Source organism: Rattus norvegicus, chromosome 3 (assembly GCF_036323735.1).
Source record: "Rattus norvegicus strain BN/NHsdMcwi chromosome 3, GRCr8, whole genome shotgun sequence".
Classification (NCBI taxonomy): Eukaryota; Metazoa; Chordata; class Mammalia; order Rodentia; family Muridae; genus Rattus; species Rattus norvegicus.
In genome coordinates this window covers 185,789,092-185,807,925 of record NC_086021.1, presented here as the reverse complement: position 1 = coordinate 185,807,925, position 18,834 = coordinate 185,789,092, and the positions used below count along the sequence as shown (strand labels likewise).

At 43.5% G+C, this 18,834-nt stretch overlaps 1 protein-coding gene across 6 annotated transcripts in view; it reads right to left on the bottom strand.

Annotated features, from left to right (window-relative positions):
* Window positions 1-6,521: 6,521 nt before the first annotated feature.
* Window positions 6,522-18,834, bottom strand: part of Phactr3 (phosphatase and actin regulator 3) — a 219,271-nt gene continuing 206,958 nt past the window's right edge. For 5 of the 6 annotated variants that reach the window (XM_063284233.1, XM_039105551.2, XM_039105550.2 and 2 more), the window contains exons 9-13: window positions 14,631-14,686; window positions 11,178-11,239; window positions 9,853-9,993; window positions 8,538-8,614; window positions 6,522-7,082 (exon numbers count right to left, since the gene is read on the bottom strand). In XM_063284233.1, the coding sequence (XP_063140303.1) occupies window positions 7,067-7,082; window positions 8,538-8,614; window positions 9,853-9,993; window positions 11,178-11,239; window positions 14,631-14,686 (352 nt within the window). In that variant the 3' untranslated portion in view covers window positions 6,522-7,066. The remainder of the gene's footprint in view (window positions 7,083-8,537; window positions 8,615-9,852; window positions 9,994-11,177; window positions 11,240-14,630; window positions 14,687-18,834) is intronic. The other variant, NM_214459.3, reaches the window with a different exon arrangement.

Genomic DNA, 18,834 nt, shown 5'->3' with positions numbered 1-18,834 from the left:
TACCCCAAGGGAGAAGTGGACATGGGCTGACACAGATTCTTGTTCAACCATGTTCATTGCTGCTCTATCACAAATAGGGAACAACCTAGTTGTTCCTTAACCAAAGAATGAATAAAGAAAATGTGGTACATTTACACAATGGCGTATTACTCCGTTGTTGGGGAAAATGACATAAAAATCAGAAATAAATAGCTGGAACTAGAAAAATCCTACTGAGTAAAGTAACCCAAGCAAAGACAAGTATGGTATGCATTTATTTGTGGACATTTGCTGTTAAGTCAATAATAAGCTACAATCTGCATAACCATATAGGTTAGGAATTGAGTAAGGGATTAGAAGGAAAGATTGATTTTTGTAGTTAACAAAATATAATAGATTTATATGGACAGGGGTACTGGTACAGCTGGATCAAGTGGGGAAGGGAAGAGGGGTACAAGGGAGGGAATACAGGGAGAGACAGCTAAAATTAAGGGTCATTTGAGGGATAGTATGGAAACCTAATACAGTAGAAGGTAATCTAAGTGAAATCCCCAAATAATAGGTGGGGAAAACCACAACTGGACATCTCTTGTTACAAGTGAAACTTCCAGTACCAAGAATAGCTTTTATTTAGTGTTGTTGACAAGATGGATCCATGGAAACCCCCAAACAATCCAGGCTGTTGCCAAGGCTATAGGTGGTTTTTCTACAAACTGATGAAAAGGCCTTATTGCTGAAGACTACACCTATATGACTCATTGAACAAGTTAAGCTTGTGCCTAACTAGAACTTTTACCCCTAAGGCTAGAGTTCTTGATACCGGAAAGTACTCTGTGCACTAGGGGAAACAATCACCAACTGAGGTACAAACCCTTCGATTTACACTGCTGTCTTTGCCTGCAAGATATGCTAGGGCAATGGTGGCACAAAGCTTCTGTCTTAGTCAGGGTTTCTATTCCTGCACAAACATCATGACCAAGAGGCAAGTTGTGGAGGAAAGGGTTTATTTAGCTTACACATTCACTTTGCCATTCATCACCAAAGGAAGTCAGAACTGGAACTCACACAGTGCAGGAGGCAGGAGCTGATGCAGATGTCATGGAGGGATGTTACTTACTGGCTTGCTTCCCCTGGCTTGCTCAACTTTCTTTTGTATAGAACCCAAGACCACCAGCCAAGGGATGGGACCACCCACAAAGGGCCCTCCCCCTCATCACTAGTTGAGAAAAATGCCTTATAGCTGGATCTTATGGAAGATCTCAGGAAGGCTTCTTTCTCTGTGATAACACCAGCGTGTGAGAAGTTAACACATAAAACTAGCCAGTACAGTAGTGAACCAATATCTTATTTGACTTAAGACCCACTCCACAAGAAAAAACCCATACCCAACACTGCATGGAAGACCAAGATCCTAAGACTAGATAGCCCAGGGACCTAGGATAAAACCAAATACTACTATTCTACAAAAGCAACATAGCAGTACAATGGCTCCTGTTGACATTTTGCTATACTCATAGATCAGTGCTTGCTCAGCCATCATCAGAGAAGCTTTCTCCTGTAGCAAATAGAAACAAATCAGACCTTATGTAGAGAGTGAGAGACCTGAGATACTCAGCCCTAAAGTGGGATTTCTCCATCAAATCCCTCCTCTCAGGCCTCAGGGAATCCTGAGGCAGCAGAAAGAGTGTTAGAGCCAGGGGAAATAGAGGACACCAGGGAAACAAGGCCTTCTACACACAACTGGACCAATGTACATATGAACTTACAGAGACTGAGGCAACATGCACAAGGCCTGCATGGAATTGCACCACGTGTGGTTCTAGAACTGAAAGAAAAAACAGAAACATGCTCAGATCCCTAACTCAGGAGCTATATCCCACTGATAACCACTTGCATATGAAAATTTAGACTTTTCCAATGGAGTTTCACCGGAAAAACAAACTACTCATAGGGCATGCCTTATGTAGATGGTCAACAGAAGAAAAACTCAAAGGCATCTTTGGAGGCTCATGGTCTCATAATAGAGTGTAAGGGACTTTTCTTTCTTTAATTTTTATTTTAAAATTTTCTTTGTTTTTACTCTACAGCAATATATCCTGTGAGTACATACTATGGCTTCCAGTTTTGTGTTTTTATGATATTCCTAAGTGTGAGTATGAGTGGATAACTTTTTCTTGGGCTCATTTCCTTTGGTTGTTTTTGTCTTATTCTCGTGCGTTTGTTTTCTAGTGAAAGACAAAAGGGAGCTGGATCAGGATGGGAGGGGAGGTGGGACAAATTGGGGAGTGTATAGGAAGGGGAAGTATTATCAAAATTTATGATAAAAATTCAATAAAAGAAAAATTTCCTTTGGCAAATCTACTTAAATGTATCCTGTTAATCTAGATCATCTGAATGATAAGTGAACATTTTCACTTCTTTCTATGTGAAACTTTCACTTATTTTCTGCGATCTTGTTTTTAAACTGTCTGTCATATTTAAATGAATTTATATTGTATCTCATAATTTAAAACAATACATTTAACCCGCAGGCCATTTTAAGTAATAGCTGTGCAGATTTCATCCATGGGCTAGTTTATAGACCTGCGTATTTATAAGGGAGGACTTTTTAAGACCAGAACTTGCTGTGTGTTAGTTGTATTTCACTTTTTATCCTTTAACTAGAAAGGACTGTGATCATAGGCCCCACAGTTGAGAACCCGAGGTGGGAGGATACTTAGAATCTAGGAGAGACCAGCTGAGCTGGGTACTACGGCTCCCATCTCAAAAGGACAAAATCATTTCCTGTAAGTTTCTTACTCTTGCACAGAAATAGTAAGCCGGATCTTGTTTCTTCAGCGGCTTGAGAAAGTGGAATAATTTCTACAGTTTTAGGTTATCTATTTCAAACCTATTAAAAATGAAGGCCATTGTAGATAATGACTTACATTTCTTACCTGGGTCGCAATATGCCACAGTGCTGGTGTAGTTCTGCACATTCGCCACCAGGTGGAGCTGGAGACGGGTGTCTTACCCAAAGTGTATATGGATAGGAGAGGTAAGAGAACAGTAGTGTAATTAGGTAGAAACCTAAACCCTAGAGTGCATGCCACCGATATACACACTGGCAAGTCCTAATACCACACCAAGTAGGCCACCTTGCCCTTTGGATTCATGTAGACTAAGGTTTTCCTATAGCTTTTAATTCCATGCCAAATTTTCTAAATGATCTTGCTAATTCTCAGTACTACTATGAAATTCTAAATTCTAGAGTAGATTTCTTTAGCCATTTTATCACCATCAGTATGAACAGTCAACCTAGTCATTTACCGTACATGATGAATGCACACTGTGGAATAGAAATAATAAAAATCTGAGAAAAATAACCTAAGAAATTAATATCAACGTTAAATGTAAAAATGAAAGTAAGGTGGTATCTCCTTAGAACAAATTTTTTTTTGCACTACGCTTTCCCAGGTGGAATTGAAGGAATGGGGTAGTGAGTACTCAGCATGCACTATAATCGCACCAATGTATTTTATTTCTGTGTAAAAACAGCACACTTCATTTAGAAGGTTTAGGGTATGTATAATGTGCATATAATATTGTTTAGGCATTTGTAGAGATAAAGTAGATACGACTTTCAGATTAATTTCCTGTTATAAGACGCTTCATTTTTTTCAGTTTATATTTTTAGTTTAAAATTTTTTTTCTTGCCCCGAATATAAAACCGTTGTTCTCACAGAAGCATGACTGCTAGCTTCGAGTTGCTTAGGCAGTGTAATTCTGTAGCACCATCAGGGCCCCAAGAGGGAGTCAGGAATAACTTACAGGTATTGTCTGTTTGAGGACACTGGTATATACTGTTTTATTTGCATATTTTCAGTAGCTCCACTGGAAAAAATAACTGATTAAATGGGCACTAAAAAGATTCGGGACAAATTTCGGGTTTTGTTTTGTTTGGTTTGGTTTCATGCTGAGTCGTATGTAGCTAAGGCTGACTTAAACTCATGATCTTCATGACTCTTCCAAGTACACAAGTACACCACCCTGATGCCCATATTTTTATTGACTGGAATTTGCTTCTGACTACAGCTAAAAATCTGACTGCCACCTGTAGTTACCATAGATCTCCACCTCTTGATCCTAGGTGGTCTTGGTTTTCCTGGCTCAAGGATCCAAAAATTACTTTTAGAGATTTCTTTAAACTTTCAAAACTTACCTTAGAGTTACATATTTTTTTAGTAAGATTTGTAATAGTTTTTAAGACTTTCATTACTTGCGTTAAATAATTTTGCTCTGTCACATTTTGTGAAAATGTGCAAATGATTTGTAAAGTTGACACATAACCTCCTCAATGCCATTAGGAAGGAAGATCTCTAAGGCAACAGAAATGCCTCTCGGAAGCCTCTCGATTTGAAAATAAATTCTGTTTCCCAGCTCAGAGTGTCCTATGTGACTGCATATGCATAGCTCCACGGCCACCTGAGTGGACTGCTCTATGTAGTGTGAACCTGCACTTTGGAAGATGCGTGGGATGTGTTATACACTTAGTCACTGCTGCAAAGTTAAGTTTACCTGGTGAACATACTGGGTTCACATTTATCTACCAACCCTCCTAACTCCCCTAGGACACTCATACGAATATGAAACATTGAAACAGTTATGATTAATAAAACTAAAGTGGTAGAAGTTGGGTACTGTTGCCAGTTCCTTAATTAAAATGAAAATTTCTAACACTTTTAGTTATACTGCAGCTCTGAGCCTAACTGAACTTGGATACCCTATAATTTAGAATTTTATCAGGCACTACCTATGGGACTTGGCTGGAGCAGAGAAAGGCTCTACTTGGCTCTGCTCTAAGCAGAGTTAATCCCCTAAGGGTAAATGCTATTTCTAGAAGAGCAGCAGGTTCCCCCTTTTCCTGTAACAGTTATATGGGTATTTTTGAGAGACTGGAATTTCAGTGTGTAGTGTGTGTGTGTGTGTGTGTGTGTGTGTGTGTGTGTATGTGTAAAACTTTGGTCCACTCGTGTTTTAAAGTAAGCGAAATATAAAATAGGAGCTGCTGAAACATATCTTGAAATAGGAAAACACATGCTTTGATATTAACTGACCACAACTAAGGACTCAGTATACACTACCACATTCAAATATTCTGCATGCTTATGGAATTCCGTCACTGGCTTCCACCCACGAAAAGTTTAATTCACACGCATCGTAGACTAGGCAAAGTGAGGATCTTTCTGCCATAATTTCTTATTTACAAACTAGCTCGATGAGTGGCATGCTTGCTCGTATCAGAACTGACCACCAGTCCCTTTAGCCAGAGCAGTCATGTATGTCAGGCAGGTTTCATAGACAACACAGTCCATAAGAAGTCTTTAAAGAGTTTGGAGAGTAGTGGGTGCGCCAGGTGTGCGGATTTGTTCAGTACACCGGGTTGGTCTCAGTGCTCTCCAGACAACACACTGAGTGCTGAGAATGTGTTTGTGCCAGCATGCTCTTTACCACATATTACAGAAGTGTTGAGATCATCCTAAGACCAAGTGACTTGCTTGAAGAGCACAGAGGCCTACATTTGAGTGTAGGTCTTTGAGCTCCAAGCCATTGTTTACTCTTGACCAATATACTGGGCAGAGGGGTGGTTGGGTTTCAGCACCAGTGTTGTGTTTATAAAAAGATAAAGAGAGGGAGAGGGATATGTTCTATGGAGGTCTGGGGGAAGGGGGTGCCTTGGCAGGCACACAGTGGTATAGTATACAATAGAGTTTATTCAGGGCATGGAGAGGGGAGTTAAGAGGGTAGTAGGGCAGAGAGAGAGAGAGAGAGAGAGAGAGAGAGAGAGAGAGAGAGAGAGAGAGAGAGATGGGGGGAAGGAGGAGGAGGAAGAAAGAAGAGGAAGAAGAGGAGGAGGGGGAAATGGGGAGAGAAGGGACAAAGGGGGACGAGGATAAGAGCAAGAGCAGAGTGAGGAGGGGGCAAGCAGCCCCTTTTATAGTGTCAGGCACACCTGGTTGTTGCTAGGTAACTGTTGGGTGGAGCATACCTGGCTATCACCAGGTAACTATGGGAGTGGAGCTTAGACAGTGGTAACAGGGGTAGGGTGGCTTCTTTCTGAAAGAAAACTTAAAAGCAAACAAATCAAAAACCCCCCAAAAATCAAAAGTAGGGGACTTTTATTGTTAGCTCATTTTCTCCCCTCGTATTGGAGTAAACTACTTATTCCAAATCTTCATTCCATCTAAACCTTTTATAATAGGGGTTTTGATAATACAGACAAATGAAAACTTACAACTCTTCTTAAAGAGGGTATAGATTTTCGTGTTGCTAGGATTTCTAGTAGGTTACTTCTAGATTAAATGTACTCAATTTTCTTTCATAAATTTTCAATTAACTTGAAAAATGGTAACTAGTTTTTCAAGGCACAAGCCTTTATATATTTGACAGAATCTACAGAGAACAAAGTTGGCGTTTTCTTTCTTGTGTTTAGGTTCAAAGATGTTGACTTTTTTCCAAAGTCCTTGGCTATACCTCATCCCAACCCCAAGAAAGTGAAAGCCTTTGTTCATTTCCTGTAATAAGTAGTCATTTAATTAAAGAACAAAATTAACAGGAATCAAAATGTTGGAGCTGTATTTTTTTTGTTAGACATCATATAAAAAAGAGAACGTATAGTACAGTAAATCACTCTATAACATGAACTTAGTTTTCAAATCATTAGGATAAAAATGTCTTTTCAACAAAATACTGAATGACGCTGGGTCACATGTCCCTCACAGCGGAGGCTGGGAGTGTGAGTCTGCACATGCATGCCACCCGTCCTCCATGACGCCGCAGAACCGGAAAACAAGGTTGAAGGCAAACACGTTTTCTTCTGGGAGAGTTACTCTGGGCCTGAAGTGACCCCAACAGTTCACACTCCTCAGACACCGAAGACGGGAGTGTGTCCTCTGGGTTGCTCCTCTTGTAGGTAAGTGGTCAGGATTGCGCCTCTGTGATCCTGCTCTTCTCACAAACACAGCAGTTAGTCTTGAGGAAAGTTCCCTGATGAATGTTCAGTGTTGGTATCAAAAATTAAACACAAATTCTTCTCAGAAGAAAATCTCTATGGCCTGTGGAATCTAGAAATGATATTTTAAAATTAGATATTTATAATAGTCAAAAATGCCAAAAATAAAAATAACTTCCTAAACCAAAAAATGAACAAACAAAAAGACCCTTCCACAAACAAATTTACTGCTACTCAGAGTGTCTCAAGTTGATATAGAGGGCTTCAAGGAGGGAGTTGCTGTGGTTGAATGGTCTCGAAGAACTCGTTATGACTCAAAGCCACCTTGCGTGGAAGCTGCCGGTGAAGTCCTCAGCAGACACGGAAGCTCTAGGACCTGGCCTGGCTGACCAGTTCCTCTTAAAAATGTCTGCAAATTAGTTAACATGTTCATAATGATGCTTCATCAACTCAAGAAAATTCCATAGGATTGGAATACTGCGTTGACTTTGTAAAGCTACTACGAAGGACTAAAATCTGATTAGCTTAGATTCGGGGTCCCACACACAGGTTTGTCTATTTCTTTAAAAATAATAAGCATTAAAATGCGTTTTACAGAATTTTATTTCCTAAACTTACATTCTTACATTAAGAATAACAAGAGCTGAGCTATCCTGTCAGGTATAACAGGAAACTTTAAAATTTTGTTTGCATAATTTTATTCCTTCCTTACAGCCCTAACACAAGTGTGTGAGGGGTGTAATTCATATTTATTTTCTGTCCCATAGCCCCAGTCAGCTTGCAAGGGGAATTTTTTAAATAAGTGCAGCAGCCCCTTGGGATCCATCACAGAGTTCACTAGGCAATGTACAGAAGCCAGGTTGCTTGCTTGCTTATTTACTTATTTATTTATTTATTTATTTATTTATTTATTTATTTATTTATTTAGTATTAGGGACTTGAGAGCCTCCTTCAAGGAAGGGGACAACGCAGTTGCTCGTGCTTTAGGCTCTCAACAGTCGGTGCCATCAGTGCTTATAGGCGTGCAAGAACATAGCCAGAGAGAAGGACTTCAAAAGTATACAGAGCACAGGAAGGAAAGTTTCTTCTCCCACTACTTGTGGGCAACAGGGTAGGCATAAAATGCGCTGTTCGACTTGGTGGGAAGTCAGGCAGAAGACCCTGTCTAACTGCCACCCACACCAGGAAGGCAGGAGCTTCCTATATATGTTTCACTGTCACATCCTCAGCCGCTGGATTGCTACATAGTAGAGTCTCAAATGTGCGCTGAAGAAATGAATGTGCCTTGTGGTTGGGTGAACAATGGCTTGTGTTAGAGCTTAATGTCCATATTACGTAGATAATGGAGAGTGATTTCATAGCAATCTAGATGTAGTAGTAAATTCTATAATTTTTTAAATGTCGGAATTAAGTACCTAAGAAAAATTTGAGACCAATTTTCTTAAACATGGCAACTCTATACTATCATGTACGTATCCCCTCTCACCGCCGATTCCTATGCAATGATGTTTTTCTTACGAAGATAAAGCTTCTTGTGACTAGACTCATCATGCATCAGAAAGCTCACCTTGTCAAGTGCTTGCTGGATGCGTGCACCTCCATTTCATTACTCTTATACTCATTTAATTCTTTACGAATTGCTGCCTGGGATTTAAAAAGAATAGGTTTTCAAGTCAAATTATCACCTTTACATATTGTCACCCATCAATATGTACTGACACCATGGTCAAAAATCAGAAAGGAATTCCTTTGCTGTGTTATAGTGGGGCAGTCAATCCTTCCTGCACTAGCAGGTGAGCCTAGCACAGACTTGGGGACCCGTGAATAGTAAGATCAGCGCTTTGACCAGTGGAAGGGGAAGCCCTGGGTCCTGCTAAGACTGAACCCCCAGTGAACTAGACTGTTGGGGGAGGGCGGCAATGGGGGGAGGATGGGGAGGGGAACACCCATAAGGAAGGGGAGGAGGGAGGGGGATGTTTGCCCGGAAACTGGGAAAGGGAATAACACTCGAAATGTATATAAGAAATACTCAAGTTAATAAAAAAAAAAAGAAAAAAGAAAAAAAAAAAAGATCAGCGCTTTGATCCTCTCGCTATTGTGCTATCAGAAAACCCATGTCATTGGAACTTTTGAGCACAGAGTTCAGTTTTGTGCTATGGCAGAAGTAGAGCAAACATCTGTCTTAGAGCTTCTAGTCTTGCCCTCTTTTAGCTTCTCTAAACGTGTGTCTGTCTCTCATCTGAGCCCTCCAAAGTCCAAGAGTCAAGAATATAGAAAACCTTCTATATTCAGATGATTAGGTAGCTGCTAAAGAATTCTTTCCCTTTGAACATCTAAATGTGTCCAACTCTGTTATACAGCATTTCTCCAGTTTGACACATATGCTCAGAAACATTCAAGTTATTGTAAGAACAAATAACTGAGTGATTGTATAAATTTTCTCTTCCAAAAAAAAAATACATTCTGAACGCCCCTTCACACTTCTGGACTTACATCCTCCTAGATGATAGCATTTGACCACTGATGGTTGCTTACCCCATGTGCTTGGGTCATTTGATTTCCTTTATACAATCTGTACCAGATTTTGAAATTCACACCTCCATGGTATTTGGAAATTGACATTTCTTAGGGGTGTCCTCATGCACTCTGTGATGTCCACTCATCGGATATGCCAGATACCATTTGCAGTGACAACCCCAAATGTCTTATGATACTGCCAAATGTCTTTTAGAACAGAACTTTCCCCTAGCTCAACTTAATCCCAAATTAGCTTCATGAAATCAAGAGTGTAGGGCATAGTTCACATTGTCAGAGAGAGAGCCCAGCCCGATCATGAGATGTGACGCCCCAACCAGCACAGAAGCGGCACAGAAGCAGCATACCTTATCTGCTGCTGACAGTCTCGTCCAGGGCTTGTCTGCTCTCCTGTCATAGTCCTGTGCTCTCGCTACTTCCACATAGTCACTGAAACGGATCAGAATTTTCCTGTCTCTCAGTTCATCAACAGTGGGTCTCTGGTTAAGCTAAAATAAAAGATGATTACAGTTAGATATCATATGCCACAGTTATTTTCTTATAGTAAGCAGTACATAAATCTATAATATCAACTGTACTTGTGAATTACCATGAATATTCTCTAGTGTGACTTCAGAATGCATCAAGTAATCCTCACATAATCTCTTTCTTCCGGTACCCACCTATCCTGACAGAGCACATGTCAAGGAGTCCCTGACTAAGTTACACGTGTTCAGTAGTCTCTTATGCTAACCTCCACTCTCGTGAAGAGCTGGAAGACTGTTGTATTAGCTCCAAGCGCAACAAAGCATGAAACTTTGTTGAGGGTCAGCCAGACAGTGGAAATGATCAGGAGGAAACTTAGGTGCCTGGAGTTACTTCCTAGGCTAGCCATTGTAAATCTAAACTGGGTCACACAGGCAGAATGGAGAACAACAGACTGCTATTCCACAGAGGCAAGCAACAGCAACCTGCAGTCTGTAATCAAGGAACAAGATACATTGTTGTCAACTAAAAAAAACAGAGCTGAAAGGTATGTGCTTCTTAGTGGTAAAGAATGCTCAGTCACCTGGGGAGGGATTGTAAGTGCTACGTGGGTTTCACTGCCTTCTCAATGGTTCGCTATTGAGGCCTCACTATCTCGGTTCACTTAGACACTGGGATAAGTACAAAAGGCACTGCTCTTAGAGCAACTGACCCCATGTTGACTGGAAAAGCACACAAAGTCACCGTATGCTTTGCACTACCCTTCCAAACTGCTGCAGAAGCAGAAGCTGTCTCTAGTCCTCATCTGTTTGCAAAATAAATGCTTTGACTGTAATCCTGTGTAGATTAGTTTTGTCATTTTGACATAAGTTAGAGTCATCTGGGAAGAGGGAATGCCAACTGAGAAATTTCCCCCCATCTGATTGGCCTGTGAGTATGTCCCTGTGGACATTTTCTTGATGACTGATGGGGGAGGGTCCAGCCCACTGTAGGTGGTGCTACCCCTGGGCAACTCTCCCTGGGTTGTACAAAACAATCTGAGCAAGCCATAAAAGAGCATCTCTTCCTGGTCTCTGCATTAGTTCCTGACTCAGTTTCCCTCATTGATGTACTAGGTCTTGGAAGTACAAGCAAATTAACCCTTTCTGCCCCGTGTTTCTTTTGGTCCTTGTGTTTGACAGCAACAGAAAGCAAACTAGGACAGTACCTTCCTGGTTAATCTTTGCTTGATTTCTCTCCTTTCTTCCTGCTCTGTCTGATCATTCCTTTCTGTGGAAGGGAAACAGAAGCAAGTTAAGCATTTCTTGTCACAGAAGCAAGTACTAGCTTCCCTAGGGCCCCTTTACAGATGACACCTTTTGACACATCAGTTTCTGTGTTTGCAGCTACTTTCCCAAAAGCTGCTCAGGACACGCTGGCCTGAGCTGTCACACATGACCACCCTTCACAGGCTGGTTCTCCTCTGCCCCATACAGTAGAAGTATGTTTTTGCTACTGCTTGCTTCTGTGGAATAGTTGTCTGTTGGTCCCCATGTCACTTGAATATCTTGTCCATATATTCGTATCTAGGAAAACACGGAACATACAGTTCCAGTCACCCAGTACTCAAGTTCAGCTCTGAGTCGTTCTGTCGCCACAGTTTGTCTTCTGCCTTTCCGTTTCGCGAGTGTGTAAAATGGAATTTTCAGACAACTACCGCAAAACACCAACTGCATTTCTTCCAATTATGGGCAACACTATATAAAATATGAGCGTACCCATGACTCAGATGCTTGCCCATCACTGAAGCATACATACATGAGACTGCCTTCTAAGGGGCCAACAGCCCTCAGAATTGGCTTTGTCTCTTAGGTTGTGTTCACACTATAGTTGGCAGCTAAAGGGGGGCCAGCATGCTGAAATACTGTCATAATGTAAGCCTGGCTCAGGGAGCAGAGAGAAAAAAGAATGCGGCCCTATTTCTGGCATTCTAGGTGCTAAATAAAGACTCAGGTCCCCAGCCTTGATACAACTCCTGCCTAAGAAATAGATCTCACCCACCAGCACACAGAGCAGTAGCACAGCCATGTTTGGGGAAGGGGAACCCTGTAACCTACACCTAATATAATTTTACATCTATGCTTTTATTTAAACTGTGTGTTTCGAACACTAGTGTGTTGGGGGAACTGGGTGTGTGGGTGTCTAATACATCTGAGTATGCTTTTCAATAGTCCTTTTATTTTGGAAGCTATTGGGCTAGAGAATTTTAGAGAAAAGCACAATCACACTGTGTGCTTGGTTCTTCAGACATACGTTGCAATAGAAAGCGTATTGTTATAAGCTATGGTGACAAAAGAGTGAAACAACCAGGAAACCCTGAAAAATGTCATCAGGCCAGCCCTGAGAGGATACAGCGATGGCGTGGCAGTAGTTCTGATTTCTTACGAAGGTCCTGAACAAATTCCTTGTAGTCTCCTTGTGAAAAAAAAAAAACGGAGAAAAAAAGCAGGATTTCCCCACCCCAACTCCCTTTATTGTGAAAATGCCATTATTATCAAAGCATAAAAAACAGTTTGGAGGCCAGTTATTCCAGCACCTTGGATAGCTCCATGTGCATCTTCCAAGGGTATCCAGGAAAGTGTGATTGCTTCTGCTGTGGTGACTGACTAAGAACTAGGCAGCCAGTAGAGGCGGGACAATGTTCACATGTTAAAAATGTCACATTTGCTCAGGGCCTTAGCTGCTTCAACTAGTAAAATGGGGCTGAGAGCACGACTCTCAGATTTGCGGTAAACATTAAGGAACACACACAGACTGAACCCAGTCATCATATTCAATTAGCACGAATACGTAGAATTCTGAGAGTGTGTGTGTCAGCTGCACTGACATAAGCCTCCTCTTGAAGGAGAGAAAATGCAGAGTTCAGTCACAAGCGCAACTCCACGAATTTCGCTGCTCTGTGCTAGTCCATACGTGGTGGCCATAGTCTTGCCACAGAAGAAAGCAGACCCATACAAGTCGAGCAGTGGGCTTCTCAGATCCTCCCACTCAGAACACCTAACGAGACTTCCGAGCTAAGGGTATATCTGGTGTGCTGGCAAAGGCAATGTGTTTATGATGCGTTGCCATGGCCATCACAAGGAAAATCCACTTTCCTCAGCACGCTAAAGGTTAGTGCAGTCAGTTCCAGCTACTTGGTAGCTCTACTCGCACTCGCCGAGCAGTCTATTTTTAAGACTCCACTGTTTGTTTTAGATAGTAACACAATGAGAAGTACAAGTAGGGGAACCTGGCTGTCCACACAAAAGAAAAGACACTGCTATGGAGGGGAGGAGCAGGACCAGGTTAGTCTGGGCCATGGGGCTCTCTTCTTCTGTGTCAAGAGCACACCTGGAGCACGTCCTGGAACATCCCTTGTTGAAGGACAGACCATGGTTTTGAATAATATAAATGACATAAGTTGAATTTTAAATAAGTAGCTTTATATTTAATATCTGAATATTTGCTAACTAAAATGGCTTGACTCTTGTTGACTTGGTCATGTGTAATGTCAGCCCACAGTCTATGCCTCATAACAAAACCGTAGCACTGCATAAGTTTAAAGAGTTTTGTGTGTGTGTGTGTGTGTGTTCTTTCTGTCTTTGTTCCTTTCAAAGCTTATTCTCTGTTTAATTATCAAGACTCTAATGCATGTATAGTAAGTACAGTGACCTCCAAATGTTGGCTTCCAAATCCTACCATTTTCTTCAGGAAAAAATTCTTAATCTTAGGATATTTCCCAATAGTCTACATAAGAGGGGGTAGGTAGCTTTAAGGCTAAGGATAGTATTGAGGCTAAGACAGGAGAGGAATAGGTTGATTTGCATGTTCAGATCAAGACTCTCTAGCCTCTCTGCTAGGACCAGGTCTGTCTTGGTGCTGTTACAACTTTGAAAGAGCTGATCACAAACAAAGAACACTCAGGCAAGCAGAGTATGTAACACACAGCAAGAGAAAAGCTACTGGATTGATCCAAAGACTACAAACACATCTTGTGGAAAACACTTTAAAAACTAGTCTAGTAGACAGGCACTACTCAGGGTTCGCCTGAGGCTTGGCTACCTTCTGTCACCCCAGACCATGAAACTTCCATCCAGCATACGTTATTTCTGGACACCTTGGCTCAGCTCACTACAGTTACACACCTAATCGGGGGAACAGGCCAGAGGTACAGAGGGTGCTGGAACCCAGAGTCCTGAAGTTTCCCTGCTCCAGTGAGCTAACTGTTTATTTCTTCTAGGTTGAACAAGTGAGGGGAACACCCAAAGATGCCTAACTGGGTCTGTAATGTCTAATGTCCTTAGGACTCCCACTGCAAACTCCCTAGAAGCTCTACTTGGCACCCAACATGCACAGGGTTAATGATTTATTTCTCTTGGGTCAACAGGTCCATCTAATAAATCTGAAGATAAGAGTGTCTTTAATTATGCTAGGAGGGGAGCTATTTTTTTTTTTCGTTTCAGAAGGAGCTTTCTGAATACAGCCGCTTTAAGGCTTTTCTTTCAGAATCTCTTAGCTGCTCAGATTAAAGGAACCCAGAGTGCTCAGCCTGCAGAGCTGGGCTGGACTGTGAGAGCTCAGATCCCTGCAGCAGCCGTAGCACACGTGAGGGAACCCTCTAGAGGAATTGCCCGCTACTCACGCTTCAGGATATTTCTTCTTTCCAGTTCTTCCACGGCAGGTCTCTGGCTCAGCCTTCTGCGGAAAAACACTAAGATTATGTTTTGCACCATGGTGGCTGCCTGGAAGTTCTGCCCAGGTCTGTGCAGTGAGAGGTGCCTGTCATACACCCCTGAAGTTGAAGATCACCTTTCCAAAGGGTAGAAAAGAGTGGACCACTAGAGCCTCTTGCTGGCAAAATCAAGTCAGACTTCCATGTGGGAGGGGGAGCCAGTCCACGGAGCCAGTGCTGAGGAAGTCCTTGCTCCACTCCACATCATCACCTGCTCCCTGCCTGGTGTGTGCACTTTACCCAGCCACATGCATGCTTCAGCCGTGCAGAAATTCATTCAGGAAAATCTTCTTCCTGCCCACTAGCTTAGAGAAAAGCAGGCAGCACCACTGCTGGCATTCAGGCTTCTGGTTGCAGCCATGCCCCCAGATCCTTGCTTCCAGGCATCAGCTCCATCCTCCATCCTCAAGAGCAGGAAATCAGCCCAAGAATACAGCCAGTTGCCTGCCAGGCTAAGAGGAGCCTCCTCTGCCCTGCCCCACCCAGGGGGGAGTGTCTAGGGCCAGCAGAAGGGCCTTGCCTCCTGTCAGTGAGCACACGGCTCTAACACCAATGACAGTTGGGGATCTCCCAGCTAACTGGGAAGGGAGCCGCCCACATAGGCGCGCGCCTCCCTCCCGCCTTCCTCCTCTCTCCTCCCTCCTCTTTCCTCCCTCCTCCCTCCTCCCCTCTCCCTCCAGCCTCCCAGATGAGTGTGCCAGTGTGCTCTGTGAAGACAAATTACTATTTCCTTTTCAGATGGTCTCTGGCTCAGGGAATTGGAGGACGAAGCCCAAAAAATAAAACATCAAAACTCTGCAAAACATAAACAAAGGGCTTGTCAGGAGAGGGAGGCATAATTAAACAAAATCAATGCCAAGCTCCAATTATTTCTATCTAAAATAATGGCCTTGGGTTGAAGCCAGAAGCCTTCCTACTTCCGGATTCTCAGCCACTATAGGGAGGCATCAGGGCCAAGGCACTGACTACTCAGAGCCAGGGGCTATAACATTTTGCCCCTGTGGAAATGCTGTCTCCAGAAATACGTGTCTATTTATAACCCTTGTCCCAGCACAAAGCCCAGGGCGTGGTGTGTCTGCTCTACACCTCCCTCTGCACTGGAGCACAAGTTTGCTTCGGGCTCCCCAGAGCTTTGCCTGCCAGCTCTTGCAGGCCTCCCCTACTTCTATTGGTCCCTGAGATTTGAACCTGGACCCTGACAACTTCTAGCTAGCAACCAGAGTCAAGCGTTTCCCCATCTACCCTAGGTAATGCCTGCTAAACGTGGCCCCCTGCTCCCTGCCACTAAGGCCCTAACCCCTCTCACGGACTACCAGTTATGCATCACACACTCTTCCAAGCCCCTGAACCCATTGCTGGGCCTGGAAGGTTTGGGAGAGCTCACTGTCCAAAAGAAAAGGCTGATGAACAAGAAACAAAAATCACCATCCATTTCAAAGTGCCCTGTACACAGAATAAATGAATGGAAGGATAAGGAGCCAAGCAAGGCAGGGGAAGGTGCCATTGCACTGAGACCCTGGTGACAAGGGGCCAGCCATAGGAGATTATACTCTTTATAGAATCTTTCCTAACTGTTCATTTGTTGGGTGTGAAGACTAAGGGAGGAAAGAAAGGTCACATGACGATGTGCTGGAGTTAAGCCCACAAGATACTGGAAGACATGCTATGTGAGTAGACCATCTTGTGGGAAGTGTGGAGCCGGAGATGGTTCTGGGGCTTGGAGATGACATGGCATAAGGTGTTCTCCCATTCCAGTCTGCTCAAGAAGCAGTCCATTGACAGGGGCTTTTCAAGCAGGCTATGGCATTAATAGGCAACATATCAGGGCAGAAGAAGACGGGGTTTGGAGAAAGGAAGACAAACCTGGTGATCAGAGCCGGGACACGTCATTTCCTGGCTGGGTATGTGTAGGCAGGGCATTTGGCTCTTCTGAGCCATACTTCTTACACACAATGAGGGCTAAACATCTTCAAAGAGTTGTACAGACTGAGTCAAAGTAAAATGGCACTTCATAACATTTGCTTGGAATTCAGAAATCTCTCAAGAATTCATACCACTTCAAGGATGGCTGTACCCAAGGGCTATAAGATCAGGACATCTGTGGCCAACGCTGTAGGGTCAGGATGGCCATGGCCAAGGGCTGTAAGATCAATGGCCAAGAGCTTGTAAGGTCAGAATGGCCATGACCGAGGCTTTAACACCCTTGTAAAATCAGGATTCAGGTTGCCAATGCATACCTTCTTTGACATTTATAAGTATATATTTTCTCCAGAAAGATAATCCTAGCTGGACTTTGTTCCCTAATACCTGATTACTCATGTCACCTGTGTGAAGTGGTCACCTTTGTCATGTACTTCCTCCTAGCCCCAAATGGCATCAAGTTTACTATCCAACAGGAGATAGAGACCCCGGGGACTTAATGCATTGTCTTGGGCCTGAAAACAGTCAAACTGCCCAGACTTTACCTTTGTCCAGGACCCCGCCAACAACTATGGTCAGCTGCACCGAGGCAGATGAAGTGACACAAAGCCCCTTCCTTGGCTGGCTATTTTAAGAATCTCACAGGACCAAGCACATCTGGCTCTGGTAAGCTACAGGCCCATCTGCCAAAGCCAGGACTGTAGGTCAGACTCTTCTTCCCACAGTACTGTACCCACGAGATAATGTGTGGAAAGTTCTTCTCTAAGTCAGGAGAACATAGCAGGGATGAGCAGAACATTGTTTTTGCTTTGGCCATTTGTAGTCATTTCAACCTCTGTCCTTATTAGCTTCTCAATGTCTATGGAATTGGATGGAGGCATTTTTATTTTAACTACCATGTTCTGCCAGAGCCAGGTATAAAACCCTGGAAAGAGATGGTTCACAGAGGCACTTGACCACCTCCTGAGCTTTAGTTTAGGGAGCAAAGCCTGACACCAGGGTTGATGAGGTCTCACCCCTGCCTCCACTCCAAACCAGGCATCTGAACAGCATGGGAGCCTGACACCTTCCAGGTCTGCATGGGGCACCTGAGAAACAGCCAAATACCTGGTCTCAACCCAAGTCCCAGGAGCCCCAGGAATGAGAGCTAGAACCCACAGCTAGATCCAAAGCAGGGAGAGCTGGGACCATAGCAGATGGGGCAGCAGCTGCAGGAAAGACAAGAAGCCTGACCTGCAGGATGAATGGGCAGGCTGAGGCTAGAGAGAGCTCTTCCCCCGTGGTGGAAAGTGAAGCACACTTGCCTTGGCTGTGATGCAGTGGCCACTCAGGCCATGAGGACATGGACATTTTATGGGCAGGACCACAGCCTTAGAAATGAAGGTTGTGCTGAAGGAGTTCACCGCTCATGGTTCTTGAACCCCATGAGAGTGGACCTGGCACACCTTGCTGCCAGTGAGCCTAGACAGGCAGGTGCTGGTGATGGATGGAAAGAATGTTGCTGGGTCTTCTCTCCGTCCCTGGACTAGCATCCAGTCTGGACAGTGCTATCACCTTGATGCTATCACCTTAAGGACAAGGAGCCAGGAAACAGCAAGAAATTGCTCTAACAGAACAATTCTGGAAGCCAAGGAGGCCAGGAGCACTGAGATGTAGGGAAGGACCACAGTCATCACTGCCCAGTGGGATGCACAGCTCTTGGCTTTCATTGCTATTGTCCTGCCTGTAGTTTGTGACAGTGACTTACGACCTCAAGCTGATTCCCCACAGTGGGTTTGATGGGGTAGCTAAGTACAGTACTATGGGGCTGAAAAGTCCCAAGGAAAGAAATATTGTAAGGCAGTAACATCCAGTCTACACAGAGGAAAGAATGTTAAGAGACTGGAGGAACAGTATGGGCTGGGTGTGTACCTCACCTTCTGCCAGCAAACATCATGGATTCCAGATGTCTATGAATCCCTGTTGGACCTAGTGCAGGGGCGCTAATAGGACAATGACCCCCTCAGTGGATTTCTGTGGCTGTCAACTTGAAAGCCACCTATAGCTCCCTGTGTCTCCAAGAATGGGCAATTGGGGCATAGGGAGGAAGAGGTGGCAGAGGGACATGGGAGGTTGGAGTGTAGAGACAGAGGTAGCCAGCATACAGTGGGTGAGATGCCCAGGTAAGCACTGAAATAAAGGGGTGACTGCACCT